The sequence below is a fragment of the Myripristis murdjan genome, chromosome 3 (assembly GCF_902150065.1).
Source record: "Myripristis murdjan chromosome 3, fMyrMur1.1, whole genome shotgun sequence".
Taxonomy (NCBI): domain Eukaryota; kingdom Metazoa; phylum Chordata; class Actinopteri; order Holocentriformes; family Holocentridae; genus Myripristis; species Myripristis murdjan.
The window spans coordinates 14,844,165-14,861,595 of NC_043982.1; the positions used below are offsets into that span (position 1 = coordinate 14,844,165).

The 17,431-nt window shown below is 40.7% G+C and overlaps 1 protein-coding gene across 1 annotated transcript in view; it reads left to right on the plus strand.

The window, feature by feature from the left end:
- Positions 1-2,010: 2,010 nt before the first annotated feature.
- Positions 2,011-17,431, plus strand: part of cdh16 (cadherin 16, KSP-cadherin) — a 28,953-nt gene continuing 13,532 nt past the window's right edge. Inside the window, 8 exon segments of the mRNA XM_030047604.1 lie at positions 2,011-2,056; positions 3,089-3,247; positions 8,941-9,137; positions 12,724-12,849; positions 14,598-14,777; positions 15,844-15,939; positions 15,942-16,055; positions 16,448-16,552. Of these exon segments, the coding sequence (XP_029903464.1) occupies positions 3,100-3,247; positions 8,941-9,137; positions 12,724-12,849; positions 14,598-14,777; positions 15,844-15,939; positions 15,942-16,055; positions 16,448-16,552 (966 nt within the window). The 5' untranslated portion in view covers positions 2,011-2,056; positions 3,089-3,099.

Below are 17,431 nucleotides of genomic sequence, written 5' to 3' on the forward strand. Positions count from 1 at the left end.
TTGTATTTTGTTCTACACAGCTCCATAGCCTCCCAGCGAATTACAGTGACCTGGTGGTAGCAGGGGATGACGAGGGATATTTGGAGTTGAAGCAGGGTTCCTATATGCTCTAAACCACTGGACAGAGAAAAGCAGCCATCTTACTCCCTACAGGTGGGTCGGTTCCCATATTCAATCACAAAATCACATGACATAACATTACATGACATCTCATAACATCAGATTTAATGTAAGACACATATTTTATTCAGAGATCTCCATGAATTATAGTTACTAATACCGCATGTCTTACTTTATAAATACCTTTTACAAATGTGTTTAATCTTCACAAGAGTACAGTCTAATCTGAATACAGATCTAATATTTATTTGTGCATTCATTCATTCATTCATTCATTACCACTTATCCTAAACAGGGTTGTCAGAGGCTGGAGTCTATCCTGGCATACACTAGACAATATGCAGAAGTAATATTTCATTAATTTAAACAAAAAGGAGAGAGAACTCTTTGCTCGGCTGTAGTCTGTTTGATCTTACAGATTCTGTCAGAAGTCCAAAACCCACAACAAAAATCATTAGGTTCTATACATTTTTACTATTTTCTATCATTTGGAGACCTCATGTTTGTGTTTGATGCTGTATGAAGCATAAACTGCTTTTTGAATTCTCCACATCTGTGTCAGACACTCCTGTGTCTCCTTCAAAGAGGATGGGATTCATGGCTGGTGAAAAAGAGCTCATCTGTCTTATGGATGTGTGTGTGTGTGTGTGTGTGTGTGTGTGTGTGTGTGTGTGTGTGTGTGTGTGTGTGTGTGCGTGTGTGTGTGTGTTGTGCAGGTGTCCTTCAGAGCATCTGTACAACGTCAGAGCTTCAACGGTGGAAGGTGTGTCATTGACAAGAATGACAATGTGCCTAGTTTACGGTGGAGAGCATGAGAGGCAGCGTGCAGCTCGGGCTCCTCAAAGGTATAAAATCCTGTGATGTCATTCTGTGAGAGTCATGCTCTGACATGTCATCGTATCACAAGTACATGTGGTAACAGCAGGGAGCTAAATAAGTCCTGCTGTCGGCATAGAATATCACCCTGAACTCCAGGCTACCCTTTTCAGTCTGGGTCAACACTAAACCGGATGTGCTGATGTGACATACATATAAAATTCAGTCACTTTTGTTTTTGTAAATTTTTAAATCAATGAAAAAGCAAACTGAATAAATTATATTGCATTTATGAATTGCGCGCACGCAATATATGTATATATATCTATATATCTATAGATATATCTATATCTATCTATATATATATCTATATCTATATATCTATCTATATATATATATATATATATATATATATATATCTATATCTATCTATCTATCTATATATATATATATATATATATACCCTCAATGCAGAGCACAGATATGTCTTCAGGTCAAATAAACAAGACTCTAGCAGGTGTGCAAACGGCTTCAGTGGACAAAAGCAATTCTGAATTATTAAAATGTGGAAACTGCATGAGGCTGTTGAATCCATTGAAAAACAGCCACAAGCCAAAAAACAAACAAAAAAAAAAAAACAACAACAATAACAGGTGAATGGGTAAGTTTATAATAATGAGCTGCTACTTACCTTGTTTTTACAAGTCAAAGATATTAGATGATAAGGAAAGCATCCGTGATGATGACTCACTCCTCGGGCTCTAGTTTCGCAGACCTGGCGAGGCGGGGGCGTAGCGCAGATGCGCTTCGCCAACTGGGTGTGGCCAGGCGGATTTTCCAAGTTTGGCACGCCGTGCTCGGTGGCGCAAGTACTCCGCCGTCCCTCCTACCGGCGCAAGGGAGGAGAGAAGGCGTGGAGTGGGTTTGACACAGCCGATTCACATTTAACCAATCAAATGAGCCCCTGTCCTTGCCTTTAAAATGCGCTGCGCGAAGGCGTAATGAAAGTTTACACAGCTGGCATGGAGGGTCTATTTGCCGCAGGCGGAGCGGAGCTCAGTAGACAGGCGCGGAGCGGAGACCGGCGAGCAGGTGCGGACACGTCACCAAAACCTCACAGGCAGGCTTCTGGAATGTCGGGCACATGGACAATGCAATAAATACCGAAAAAAACACTATTCAATGCTACGATCACAATCAGCACATACATATATCTCCTATATCAACTGTCCCCGTCACAGCTGATGTCAGATCAAAGGAGATTGCACCGTTTGTGCGGATTGTGAGGTTTTGTGATGTGCGCCAGTCAGCCAAACTTCCACTGCGCCGGCTCCGCTCCGCCTTGCGCGGAAAGTAGACGTGGTTTCAGGAGGCGAGCTTTTGGCGCACCTCGGCGAAGCCTTTTGGCACGAAACTGTCAATGCGCCAAGTTGAATCTGTCGGCACCTCCCCCCGCTGCGCCACCACTCCCATCTCCGCGCAAGTCCGTCTGCGAAACTTGGACACTGTCCGCCTCTGCCGTTTCGCCGGTCAAACTAGCTCTGCGCGGGGTTCGCCTCACTGCGCCACCCCGCGCTGCGCCGGGAAACTAGAGCCCCTCATGTTATTCTTTTCTTGGAAGAGCAGCTGTGGCTCCTAATATTTGTTTTAACCCTGTTATCTTGCAATCCAGGTATCATCTAATAACAAAACCCTTGACTAGTAAGAGTTCTGACTGAATTGTTCATCACATCAGATTTTATTTGAATCAAGATTTAACATGGAGAAATTGCAACCACAATGAATGTTCTCTCATGATGATGAGATGATTAAATTTTGATCTCTAGATAATGGGAGTCAAATAAATATTAGCAGCCGCACCTGCTGTGGCCCCCCTAGATAACAACATTGTTGCAGCATGCTGTGTTTGTGCAAACTGGGTCAGTTTGCATTTATCACCTATTAACCTGAGGGACCATGTGCTTGTACCCATGTGTCCTTTCTATCATTTATGTGAATATGGAGACAGAAAACAATTGACTTGACTTGACCTGGCTTGACGTGTTACTTTGCTTTTATTGATCAGTCAGTCAGAGACATCTGTCATAATAGTGCCACAGGACACATCATGTACAGTTGGTTACATTTTTGACTCATCACCTGTTTCTATCAGGGATCCCGTTCATGCAGGTGGAGGCATCGGACCGTGATGACCGTAACACAGCCCACGCTGAGCTGCGTTTCAGTCTAATGGAGCAGACACCCAGGATTCCCTCTAGTCACATGTTCTCCATCGATTCGATCACTGGAGAGGTTTCCCTCACCGAGGACGGTCAGTACAAACTGAGTGACTGAAGGGAATGTATCAGGTGATATGATGCTTTATTAGAAAGGATGATCCCATCCTTCCAGGGAAGTCAGAGTGCAGGGTCAGCTAGGGGACAGCACTCCTGAAATCTGTAGGTATTCAGGAACACTTCAGCAGAGCAGATGCTTAAGGGCTTTCTGGAACCTGAATCCTCCGGATGAAGGGCAGTCTCCCTACGCAGTACATCATCTTACTGACGCAGACTCTTATTCCTTATATCATTATTCCCTGGCCTCCTCTTGCACATTAGGAATGCTTTCACATCACAGTTTTTGTTTCCCAGACTCTATTACTAACATCCTCTTTAGCAGTTATTAGCAATGTTAATGTAAGCCGTTGAGTTATGGAGCCATTAGTCACACAATCACAAGCAAACCACTTCATGAACTTGAAAGGATCCATGTGCAGTTTTTGAGAGGCGTGGTTTTATATCCCATTAATCTGTGCTCATATTGTTAACAAATACTAAAAGGAGGCTAGTGCCAATTTTTAAACAAAAGTCTTTTAATGTTCCACAAGGAGGTCTGATTAGTTGTACCTGCGATAAGCCACTAAGCTTTCTCTTGAACTTCTTTAATATTTGGCTGATAAATTCATTGGGGTTGACAGCTTTCAAAGAACACAATCTAAACAGGAAATTTTAAATTTCACTGAAGCCAGTAACTGTATTTTTTTTTTTTTTTAAGACTAACTAGCAATATTCAAATGATTAAATGTTAGTATTTACCGGCCACTCCCATCCTGTTGTTCAAGCTTACAGCTATGTAAAACACAAATCACATTGATTATGATAGAAAATACATAATGTGGTGTAAAGCTGTGCTCTCGAAGTTTTGCAGATGTTTGGATTTTAGCCAGTGATGTTTGGCTGAGACATACACAGGCATGTGCACACAAACTCTCACACATACACACCCTCATCCCAGACCCAGCCAATTCCTGCATGCTGGTGCTATTTCTGGAGCTCTGGTGCTGCCCTTTATTACAGCTTGGCAAGAGCTGGATGACTTTCATGCTCCCTGGTCCCATTCCCACCCACACAACTGCCTCTTAACAAATCACTTGACAGTTTCAGTGAAAATTGCTAATTATTCCTGATTCTTGATTTTCTGCTTTATTCTGCAGGCCAGTGGTGGCCAATAGCTGTGATTATCTTAAAGTGGGCTGCTAACGTTATTTCTCCCTCATTTTAACGAGAAATTGTCATTAAAATACAAAGTTGTGAATTCAGCACTCAGATTGCGAAAAAATTATAGGCATCTTAGATTGATCAGGCACTGTGTGTAATATATCATCTATCCTGGAAAAAAAATACTGTCACAGTTAAAGATGTTTTATGTTTCCATAAGCCACCACAATATTGCTTTGTCCCTTGTTTTTTGTTCTTTTTTTTTTTTTTTTTTTTTTTTTTTTTTTTTTTTTGTTTTTTTTTTGTTTTTGTTTTTTTTTTTTTTTGTTTTGTTTTCTTTCTTTCAGCTGCATGAATTGTTCCTTGCACACTCTAGGAAACAGGATTCCTTAGTGTTAACACCTTAAAATAGTATTAATTAGAGCCTGAAAATAAAAGGGTGGGGTTATATGCATTGGTTAAAACTTTTTGAAATATAACATGCAACTATAAAGGTTTCATATAGGCTTATGCAAAACAAGTCCCTTAGTTAATTCCTGAGACAGTAAATCAAAGGGTCATTAACATCTTCTCGGTTTGCATCAGTATGATACCTTTTACAATATTGTTCCTGAATTAATCCCTAAATTCATTTAAAACATTAAACAACAACAGCAACAACAACAACAACAACAACAACAACAAAAACATGAATTTACACCTTAAATGGAAGATAACACTTTTAAATACCAATCCAATTATTCTGGAAATGCTAAGGGATATCAAGAAAACTTTGAATGCCAATTAATTAAAACAAAGATTAAGATGGCCCAAAAATATAGGCCACCTTCATTTCGTCAAGTCCTTTGTCTTCAATTAATATTAACGGGTTCAATCTCGAAATAAAGAACTTACTATAGAGTGCGTTCTAATAAGGTAAAAACTAAGAGTTATGTGTTTCATAGAGACAGTAATGATAACAGCAGTAATAATTCTTATTATAGTAACAGCTCTTTTAGTAATCAGAGATACTTTAGTACAGGTTTTTTACACCTATAGTGGTTACTAATGGTGTATGTGAGTGTAATACATCCACAAAGTTTGATCCATGAGGTACGGTGGCCGAGAACCGCCATCGCTGCAAATAAAAAAAAAAAAAAAAAAACGATGCAACAACAAAAAACGCTGCAAATAAAAAAGAAAAACGCTGCGTTGCAAATAAAAAAGCAATGATCGCTGCAAATAAAAAAGGAAAACGCTGCGTTGCAAATTTAAAAAAAAGCAACGATACTAACAAAAAAGCCAAAACGGATTTTTCATGACAGATTTTTTATATTTGTTATATTTAAGCAATAAGCCCCGAAAAGCCATGGGTTACAGTGATTTTACAACGGCTGAGGGGCGTTTTAAAATGTAAAATCGCTGTTGTAAAATCACTGTAACTCACAGCTTCAAGGGGCTTATTGCTTTTATAAAACAGTTACCCTACATATAGCCCATAAAATAAACACACAAGAAAAAAATCTATAATTTATTGGTAATAATGCAACAATAAAACTGAGAACTATTCATTCTTCCACCAAGCAAGATAGAGTGGACAGAATGGTTGCCAAGCAACACAGACGCTAAGATTGGTTGTCATCTAGCGCCATCATCATGTCACATCAGGCTATCTGGGCTCGTTAATGTTGAATTGGAGCTGGAGTGACATGATGATGGCGCTAGATGAAAAAGCAATCTTAGCGTCTGTGTTGCTTGGCAACCATTCTGTCCACTCTATCTCGCTTGGTGGAAGATTCTCAGTTTTATCGTTTTTTATTTGCAACGCAGCGTTTTCCCTTTTTATTTGCAGCGTTTTCCTTTTTTATTTGCAGTGGTTTTTTTTTTTTTGGTTTTTTTTTTAATTTTCAGCGATCGTTGCTTTTTTAATTTGCAACGCAGCGTTTTTCTTTTTTATTTGCAGCGATGGCGGTCCTCGGCCACCGTAATGAAGTCCTTTCCTGTTGCGAGAACAAGAGCTTCCCTGGGAATGTTCCAAAATGAATGAAGTAGATATAGACCAGAAAAATAACACGATTCTGAGCGGCGACACACCATAGCCCTTGATAGCAAAGCAATTCAAAGGCTGTAGTGGTATTAATGGTATAAATATAGTTCTTTTCCATTATATTGAATATATATATATATATATATTTTGGAACTCTAAAAAGCAGTACTCATTGACTTCAGTTGTTTTGGAGACAGCTGTTATGCCAGCTAGCTCCCTGTGTGTTGTTGACCATTTTGTGGGGGAGCTGTTTCTTTTACCACATTACATACAGTGGTGTGAAAAAGTGTTTGCGCCCTCCCTGATTTCTTATTTTTTTGCATGTTTGTCACACTTAAATGTTTCAGATCGTCAAACAAATTTAAATATAAGACAAAGATAACACAAGTAAACACAAAATGCAGTTTTTAAATGAAGGTTTTTATTATTAAGGCGAAAAAAAAATCCACACCTACATGGCCCTGTGTGAAAAAGTGTTTGCCCCCTAAGTGGTTGGGCCACCCTTAGCAGCAAAAACTGCAATCAGGCATTTGCGATAACTTCTAATGAGTCTCTTAGAGTGCTGTGCAGGAATTTTGGCCCACTCATCTTTGCAGAGTTGTTGTAATTCAGCTACATTGTACGGTTTTCGAGCATGAACCGCCTTTTGAAGGTCATGCCACAGCATCTCAATAGGATTCAGGTCAGGACTTTGACTAGGCCACTCCAAAGTCTTCATTTTGTTTTTCTTCAGCCATTCAGAGGTGGACTTGCTGGTGTGTTTTGGATCATTGTCCTGCTGCATAACCCAAGTGCGCTTGAGTTTGAGGTCATGAACTGATGGCTGGACATTGTCCTTTAGGATTTTCTGGTAGAGAGCAGAATTCATGGATCCATCAATTATGGCAAGTCGTCCAGGTCCTGAAGCAGCAAAGCAGCCCCAGACCATCACACTACCACCACCATGTTTGACTGTTGGTATGATGTTCTTTTCATGAAATGCTGTGTCAGTTTAATGCCAGATGTAACGGGACACACACCTTCCAAAAAGTTCAACTTTTGTCTCGTCAGTCCACAGAATATTTTCCCAAAAGTCTTGGGGATCATCAAGATGTTTTTGGCAAATGTGAGATTAGCCTTTGTGTTCTTTTTGGTCAGCAGTGGTTTTCGCCTTGGAACTCTCCCATGGATGCCATTTTTGCCCAGTCTTGTTCTTATTGTTGAATCATGGACACTGACCTTCACTGAGGCAAGTGAGGCCTGCAGTTCTTTAGATGATGTTCTGGCTTCTTTTGTGCCCTCTTGGATGAGTCGTAGCTGCACTCTTGGGATATTTTTGGTCGGCCGGCCACTCCTGGGAAGGTTCACCACTGTTCCATGTTTTCGGCATTTGTGGATAATGGTTCTCACTGAGCACGTTTACATGCACACCTTATTCCTGTATTAACCGGAATATTCGCAATATTCCGGTTGCGCACGTGTCATGTAAACACGCACCGAACCCGATTAAGGTCATATTCCGGTTGGAGAGAATTCCGAATAAGCCCCCTGGAATATTCCTGTTCCAACCGGAATATTGGGGCATGTAACCACCTTAGTCGGAAAACTCCCCGAACCGGAATATTCAGTCACGACTGCGCATGCTCGATTCTGTAGCGTCTTTGTTGCTATGGTTACCTGCAAGCGGGGAAAACGGCAGGGCCAACAGCAGCAAGAGCCAGGAGACTGCAGTCTGCCTTCAGCAAATGACAGACTTAAATATCACGGAGTATATCGATGGGAGAAAACATAGAAATAGCGACAGAAGAAGAAGAAAAAGAAGAAGAAGACGAGGAAGAAGACTTCTTCGTCTGTTTTTCCGGCAGACCAGACGCCTATACGCGTGCTGCTGCCCCCCGCGGCTGAGTGTCGCATTACGTCAGAGAGTGGAATACGCCGAAACACGGGGGCATGCCAAGTAACATGTAAACGGAATATTCCAGTTGCCGCGGGGTAGTTACCTTAGCCGGAATATTGACCCGAACCGGAATATGGTGTGCATGTAAACGTACTCACTGTGGTTCACTGGAGTCCCAAAGCTTTAGAAATGGCGTTGTAACCTTTTTCCAGACTGATAGATCTCAATAACTTTCTTTCCCATTTGTTCCTGAATTTCTTTGGATCTCAGCATGATGTCTAGCTTTTGAGGATCTTTTGGTCTACTTCACTTTGTCAGAGAGGTCCTATTTAAGTGACTTCTTGATTGAGAACAGGTATGGCAGTAATCAGGCCCGGGTGTGGCTAGAGAAATTGAACTCAGCTGTGATAAACCACAGTGAACTTATGTTTTAACAGGGGGGGGCAAACACTTTTTCACACAGGGCCATGTAGGTTTGGATTTTTTTCCCCCCTTAATAATAAAAACCTTCATTTAAAAAAAAATAAGAAATCAGGGAGGGGGCAAACACTTTTTCACACCACTGTATATAGAGAAGATGCATTTATTTTTGTGTCCTTTTTAATATGTTCCACTGTAAACAACAGGAGCCTCGACTCTGGACCCAGAGATGTGTGGCCGCTATAAGCTCCTGGTGATGGTGAAGGACATGGCTGGGAAGGCGAACGCGTTCTTCTCCACAGGCATTGTTACTGTTGAGGTGACTGGGAACACTTGGGCATCGCCGGACCCTGTGCGACTACAGGAGAACCTCCCAGGCCCCTACCCCATCCCCATCTCACAGGTGAGATCAAACAGCAAAAACCCTTTTGCCCCAGTATGCAACAATCACACAGGGAGATATTCATGATAACAGACAGTCTTCAGAGGACCGTAATGCAATGCATGTTGCCAGAGTAGTGCACTGGAATGCACTGAAAATCACAATTTTATGATGTTTAATAGTGTAATAAAGTTTTGATTTGAAACCTTTTTACTACAAGATTTACTTGTTTATTCACCCTAAACAGACTATGCAGACATTACTTATTATATTACCTTACCTGGAGTGCTGACTTTATTGTGAATGCTGCTCCAACTGAGATATTATGTTACTGCAGACCAAACATTTTGTCAATACCCTGGATTGAGTAAAGTAGCATTGTATTGCCAGCTGCTGTTTTTAGTCTCTCCTGGGTCTTCCTAAGTGACCAAATACTGAATTATTGATGCCGTTCAAATGCCATGGTTGCTCTCAGGCTACCTCCTGACTGAGTCACTTGAACCCCTATAATCACCAACTCTCCCACCTACCACTTCTCTCAGGGATGTTATGCAAACCTAAAAGCTTATGCGCTCATTCAAATGAGCCTCACTCTCTTTCAAAAGAAATTATAATATGCTTTCACATTTCTTTGTCATTTAACATGTTAGGGTAGCTTTCCTTTGTGTTTTGTTGGATTTATAGTTTCTGAGGAAATTAAATAAATGTAAGCTGGGTAAAATAAACTTTAGGTATTCACTGGTGAACTCTGCAAAAATGAGATTTTTATTTTTAGAAATGATTCTGATACTGAATTGATTGAAATGTGTAGTTTGTGAGACTCTCTGTGGCTTGTAGGTATCTCACATTACCTCCCCCTCCTCCTGTTTTCTCCCACCTCCTCCACACTCGCCCTCAGCCTCTCATCTCCACTGCAACAACAGCCCCTTCCACCCACTGAAAATGTGTGGATTCACAAGTGCAGGAACATTTGAATTATTATTATTATTATATTTTTTGGCCATATTTCAAAAGCCCGTGCAAATCCCTGATTAAAATCTATCACTTGCCATGTAAGTTTAATTCCTAACAGCCGCTGCTATGAAACACAAATGTATGATTGTGAAAAAAGTGAAATTTCTTGTTTTTTGTAGTGATGAGTAGCATGTGTGCCTGTAAGTATTTATGTGCTCATGTGAGGCTTTTTCACTTAGCAAATTGCCTCTGTGTGTCTGTTGTTACTGCTATTAAAACAGTGTGACGGAGTGAGACAGGAGTACAAAGAGACACAGAGTACTTGTTATTCAATTGTTACATCACTGAACAATCAATATAAAAATAACCCATTCAGTAAACACAAAGTCCCATTTCTCTCCATCCAGCATCTAAATCACGCACAACTGGTCAGGAATTGCATGGTGTCTTGGGGAAAGCCTCATTTCACCCACGCTGAATGATTGTATTGCTGTGCTTAGTAGGTGGTGGGACTCACCGCTGTTATGACACATCCAGAGATAGTCATGTTCAAGGACCCACTCTTTGGATCTCACCCCCCCACCACCACCTTCTCAGATAAAGGACACAGTCTGCATCCACTAAGCCTAAAATAATGTGGATTAATTTTCTTATCACATTTCAATCATTGTTGGTGTGACGGCCCCTCGATGACAGACATTAAAATATAATCAGCTGTTTGGTTCATATTATATTTCTATTTTGGTTCCGTTCTGACGGATGCACAGCAACCCACATTGTTTTGATTTCACATTGAGTGCTCTTTTCAACCCCCTAATTTCTAAAATGGCGGACCATTTTTTGCCTTGGAGTTCCCAAAAGGGCAAAAAATGCCAACAAAATCATTCCATACACATAATGAGCACACGATTGCACGAACAGCACGATTAAAGTGTATTTAGGCCTAACAATTGCATTTTGAATGGAAAAAGTCCATATCTACACTTCAAGGGCCCACTCTTTGCATCTCAACCCCCCCACCACCACTTTCTCAGATAAAGGACACAGTCTGCATCCACTAAGCCTAAAATAATGTGGATTAATTTTCTTATCACATTTCAATCATCGTTGGTGTGACGGCCCCTCGATGACAGACATTAAAATATAATCAGCTGTTTGGTTCATATTATATTTCTATTTTGGTTCATCTCTGTCTTTACACACGAATATCCTCCTACTCTGTATAGCTGTGATAAAAGTGCACTTTAGCAGCACTTTGAGTAACACTAATACTCACAGTGGACATTGGCTAGTGGGCAGACTGCTGTGGGGCTGCAGAGCTTACTTTTAGAATGTAATCTATTGCAGATTGCTGATTGCCTGCTTACTGATTGCCTTGACTAAGTAATGCAATCTGTTGGAATCAGTGGAGTGGAGGCAAGGCCCCTCTACCTGTGAATAAATGAGGGGTGGCAGGACTTGTCTGCTGAATCAAGGCACTTGTAATAACATATCTTAAAATGCATGTAGTCAGTATTCAAGTCAGTTTTTTGTCCAAAATTATCATTATTATTTGTAGAGCTGCATGTGCCTTACCAGACTTTCAACAACAATGTTAAACAATTCAGTAATGTTCAATTTATCCATTGCAGAACATGAATTAACATCCATATCAAACATTATTTCTAGATTTTGTGAGCACATGTGCATTATAGCCAGAATGCCCTTGCTCCCTGCAAGATATCCAAAAATCTATGTACTACCTATATTTCAGTATTTTCCATGTTTATTTGAGGTCATTGCAAAGTTTATTCTAATTCAACTAAGTAAATTATTTTTCAGCTACCTTTAGGTGTTAAATAGAGAAGTGCTCATGGATACGAGACACTGTTGACATAGCTAAAACACAAGCTCTCAGGGGCGAGGGAACGTCCTCTGCACGACGTTAGATCAAACTCTGACTGAGGCAAAAACAGATGACTTCATGAATGTAGTGTATAGATCTATTTATAGAGCAGCCACTGATCATTAATCAGGTATTCTCTTTAAAGTTCTGCAGTCCAGAAACACACCATAACACTGAGAGGCAGCCAGCTGTGTGAAGTGGCTTTATATATACAAAAGCGCAGCGTTTGGGCAGCCATGTCCAAAACAAGGGAGGAGTGTGTGACAGCGAGTTGAGCAGATACACATGCCCTGGGTGTGCATCAGCTGTGCTGCGGCTGGGGTTCTCTCCTTGTTGGGTGCTGTTTGATGGCTACTAGGGCCCTTTCAGCTCCATCGCACAGCTCTCTGTCAAGGGCTGTAAAGCAGAGTGGAAAATCCCCTTCAGCCCGCATAGTTAGTTTTGGCTGTGCTCTCTGTTCCACATCATTGTCAGTACATTTGGATTTGGTTGGCTCTTTACCATGTAAACACATGGCAGCTTTGCTTTGTTCTTATACATCACGCCGGCCCTGTTGAGTAGGTTTCTGGCTTTATACTGCATGTTAATTTTCCTATTGAACACTAATGGATCGTGCCACTTATAGATGCAGGCAAAGTGTCAAAATGTTAGTCATGTTTGGTTTTACCAAATCCAAAATATACCTTCAATACAGTTTTTTCAGAACCTAAACCATGTAATCCATGTGTTTGTATGTGTGCATGTGTTCCTATGTCTGTGTTTATCTAGGTTAAATGGAGTGGAAGTCAGGCAGAGTACAGTCTAGAGGGGGAGTTTCCAGAGATGCTCTTCACCATCAGCCGAGAAGGAGTCATCTATCTTAATGCTCCTCTGGACAGAGAGACACAGGACCAGGTCTGCACATTTCCAAGCTTAACACCTCCAGCACACAACAATAAAACTTAGAGAGTATAGAATTAGTGTTTGAAATGGTCAAACATTAATGTTGTACTAAATTGCACTTTGCCACAAGTTTAGAAATGCCACCGATACCTTGATTAATGGCATAAGACTTGAGTCACAAGCTTGAATCCTGCTGCACTTGTGTTGTGCTGCATTTGTACACATCTGACAGAAAAGCAGCACTGCATTTTCATCAATTTTAATAACAATGGATAGCAATGTATGACAGAATTCATGACTCAGTGTTGAGGTGTATGATTTAAAATCTCATATCCCTTCAAAACATATTCACAGGATCCCATTACTTTTAAGAACAGCAGAATTCCATCAAATGTTCAGCAGCAGCTTGATTATATATGATTATACTGCAAGTTCAAGTTTTATGTACAAAAGGAAGAAAATACTGTTTTTGATGGAACGGATGGTAATAAGCTTTCAGTTTTCTCATATTGGTTGTGACAAGTGATCTGTTCTGAGTCTCCTTCCTGCTGACTTATGACATCATCAGCAGATGACCTTCCAATTAAACTGATTTTGGCACAAATTCTCGCAACACAGCCATGGGGAATAGTCTATTTATAAAATTTAACAGAAAGAATGAAGGAAACAACCTCTAATGTGAAAGGCACAGCTGTCTTCCTTGAATATAAACTTCCTGTGTCAAAGACTAGATTTATTTTAAGGATTAAAGGCCAAAGACTGTCGTTCAACTCTTGTTTTCTTTGGGCCAAGAGAAGCATCAGTAATTGGATTAGGATTACAAATTAAAGTGTTGGCATTATCCTCTAGGGTTTTGCCCACAGCTGAAGCCCCGGAGAGCTTTGAATGGCTCAGTGAACAGTAAATTTGGGCACAAATGCTTCATGGTTGAAACAGAGATATTCAGCTAGAGGGCAGGGAAAACACACACGGGCAGTGACGCTGCAGCATTGAAGGTAATTACTTTTCAAGGCATAAGCTTTAAGGGTAATTAAAAAAAGAAAAAAAGGTTTTATAGCTAGGGCATTATACTTTCTGTCGTGTAGTGGCCACTTAACAGACAGCTGAAAATGTGTTTCCCAGGCTGATGCTGTGTATTTTTAATTTCATAATGTCACCAATGTTAATCTGTTCTCCAGCTTTCACCTTTTGACCTTTAGCTTTTATACTTTTTATACCTTATTTGTCTTCTTCATTTCTATTGCATTCTCTGTACACTTACACAAGGTAAGAGAAGAGGAAAAAGAGTAAATGTTGGCGTAGATATTAGCCACACTCAGTGTGTGTCTCCCCAGTGGATGCAGATGTATGCCCAACACGGCTCCAGAAATGACTGATATCCGTGGATGTGCCTAAAGAGCAGCTGAATGCCACAACTTCTGTTATCTGTGCATGAGTCCATAAATCAATCGGCTTGCTTCCTGAGTGGTCGCGCTGTGAGAGCCTTTCTCACACTTTTAATTTTGTGCCCTCATCTGCTGAAGGCACAGCTTGCTCAAAGTGCTGATTTGGTGCCCCTCTAGGTGATATCTTACTCCAAATATCCCACTGCAGAGCTGCATATCCCAAGGTTGAAGTTAGTATGGAGTACCATGAGTTTGGTGTTGTATGGGAACTACAATTACCATTGCCAGATGACCAGAAACCAGTCTTAGTTCTCATGGGGTTTGTTCAGGTTAGGATCTTTAACACTGTCCTTGTATCTTTGCCTGTGTTGTCAGTTCCAAATCAGCATTGTGGTGGAGCGTCCAGATGGCAGAGAGATTGCCAAGCCTGTGGAGCTGAGGGTCATGGTGGGAGACGCCAATGATAACAGACCCACCTTTCCACAGGCACAGTACCACACTGTAGTCAAAGAACTGGCTGCTCGGGGTGACTGACATCTATCTATTTATCTCTCTGTCTATCTCTCTGTCTGTCTGTCTGTCTAATGTGTTTTATTTTCTTTATGTTGTTTAAAAAAGTACAAAATGTGGAGAAAACAAACATTGGCATCTCAATCAGACAGCTACTTTGTTCTAAAAATAGGTCGGTGTGGTCTTGCATTGCATTTTCAGAACAATGATTGCTACAGCATGTTTTTGAATTGGGTATGCAAAAGCACACGAAGAGTTGCTTTAATGAGGACTAACTTTGTAACATAAGAGCTTATTTTTTACTGTACCTCAAACAGCCAAGCAATGTCACTAATTTGTGTTCCCAAACTGGTTTATTAAATTTGTTGTTTTGTTTTTGCAGCAGTGATGCAGTTGAAATGCAAACAGGAGCAAAAAACATGCATAGTATCAGTAATGAGTTACAATGTTTTCTTGCAAAAGTGTTGTGAGCAAACTGTAAATGGTCAAAATACTTTAACAACATAGTTTTTTTTTAAAATTTCCGTTTACTTATGCATTAACAGTTCAAGGTAGAGCCATGTCAAGAAATAATCTGCAAATCCTCTCTCTGATTCTCTCCGTAATGAGAATGTTATTTTACAGCAGCAATAACAGGGAAGAGAAAAACATTGTAAACGTGTTGGCTCTGGAAAGGATGGACAGAGACAGTGAAGTGATTAAAGGACTGAGAGTACCAGATAAATTTCAGATGAGGCATGTGAAAGTGGATCGGGACTTTTGCCAGGGCAACAACCGAGGAAAGCACCATCACTCCCACAAGCGCTCATAAAAAAAGGCACAGAGTGTGTTGTGACATATCAGGTCCTGACATAAAAGCTTTTTATTTATGCTCTAAAATGGCTGATTCTTGGAAATGAATTTCACAGCGACAATGTCTTCATCCAAATGGGATCACAGAGAGAAGATTACGGGTAATTATAAGGGTATTGCTACGGCTGTGCTCCACATGCCTGGTACTTGCTGCAGACAGCCTGCTTCAAGCTGTTTCAGGCCCTGCCCTCTTGGATATCCTTCTTTTCAGAGCACTTATTTTACTGTACCTCACTGGTGTATCTTTCCACAGGGACAGAAGATCCTCACAGTGCAGGCAGCCGATAATGACGACCCCAAGACAGACAATGTGCGAATCTTCTACCGTTTGGTGGGCCAAAATCCCAGAGAGCCCTCGCGCCCCTCTTTCGAGTGGACCGTGACTCAGGCGGGTCATCTCTGTCCAGCAGACAGTATGGAGGGCACAGCGCACAGTACACCCTCACTATCACTGCTGAGGGATGCAAAAGGGTGACTCTGGACCTGTGCTGAATATACTTTGATCTTCATGTTGTATTTCTCCTTTCACAGGCTCACTTAATTACCATTTTGCCTGCCTCTTCCAAATGTTTACTCATTATTGACTGTTTGTTTAGTCATAAATTGATCATTAAAGATATAACAACAATGATCAACAAACATAAAGAGGCTGAAAATTTCCATTGTAGTCATGCTGCTATATTTCCCACCATACACAGCCCTCCACTGTGCTCATGGTATGCAGACCAGCTTCTGGAGTGACAGATGATGCTGCCTCTATGACTCAGGAATCAGCGTGTGCAAAGATGTCAACATGAGACATTTGCTGCTTCATGTAACTTATTTCTTGGTGTTATGGACTGACCCTGACTCACTAACAGAAGCTGTGATGATGTGATGTGTCCCTGGCGGTCTGAAACAGTTCCTGTACTGTGGTTTTGACAGTGCAGGATGAAAACAACAACCCACCAGTCTTCTCCCAGCATGAGGTATGCATGCATCGTGTACAACAGACATGCACACATACCCATATGTATCAGTCTGCTCAGAAAATGACAAATAATACTGTTGTAAAAAAAAAAAAAAAAAAGGTCATATGAAAACATTACAACTGATAATTAGGGGTTATAGGACTGGGCTGGACTGCTGACTGTCCCTGATCACTGATCTGATTTTCCTGGCGGGGAACTAGATACTGTATGCCCTCTAATCTCCGGCTTATGGAGATGGATCTATGTTATTGGGGGAGTTTTATTCAGGTCTTTGTACTCTAAATGGACAGTGTGCTTTGGGTTTAATCTGATAAAGCCTCCTTTTGAAAGTAGTTTCCATTCATGTATTTATAGACATCTCCATTTCGTCACCACAGAATGTTATCTGTAACCTTTAACGCATTTAAAGTGAGCTAAGAATCAACATGTCGATTGTGATCACTGCTTTGGAGAGATTTATTGTTCAAATGTTATCATAGCAAAAAATTACATAAGAGAATACTTACATAAATTCATAAGCTGTGTTAATTACTGACCCTCTCTTTTCAGTGGCATTCTCATTCATATTTTGGGGTTTTCAACTGTGTTGTAACAAGCAAAGCTTATTTTTAATTAATAAAAACATCTTCTGGGAATTATTTATAATATACATTTTTATTTAATAACTGACATGATGAGCATGGCATGTGGGCCACAGACAGGCCCAGCATGCAATAATACAGTAGTTCCCTCGTTTTTAGCTTCTGCTGGTATGAAGAAAAACAGACTAAAGATAGGCAGTTACAGAAAGTTGCCCTGCTTCCACCCACATGTACTGAATAATACAGGAGAGCAAAGTCATGAGGTTTTGGGAGCTACATGGGAGAGCCTTCATGT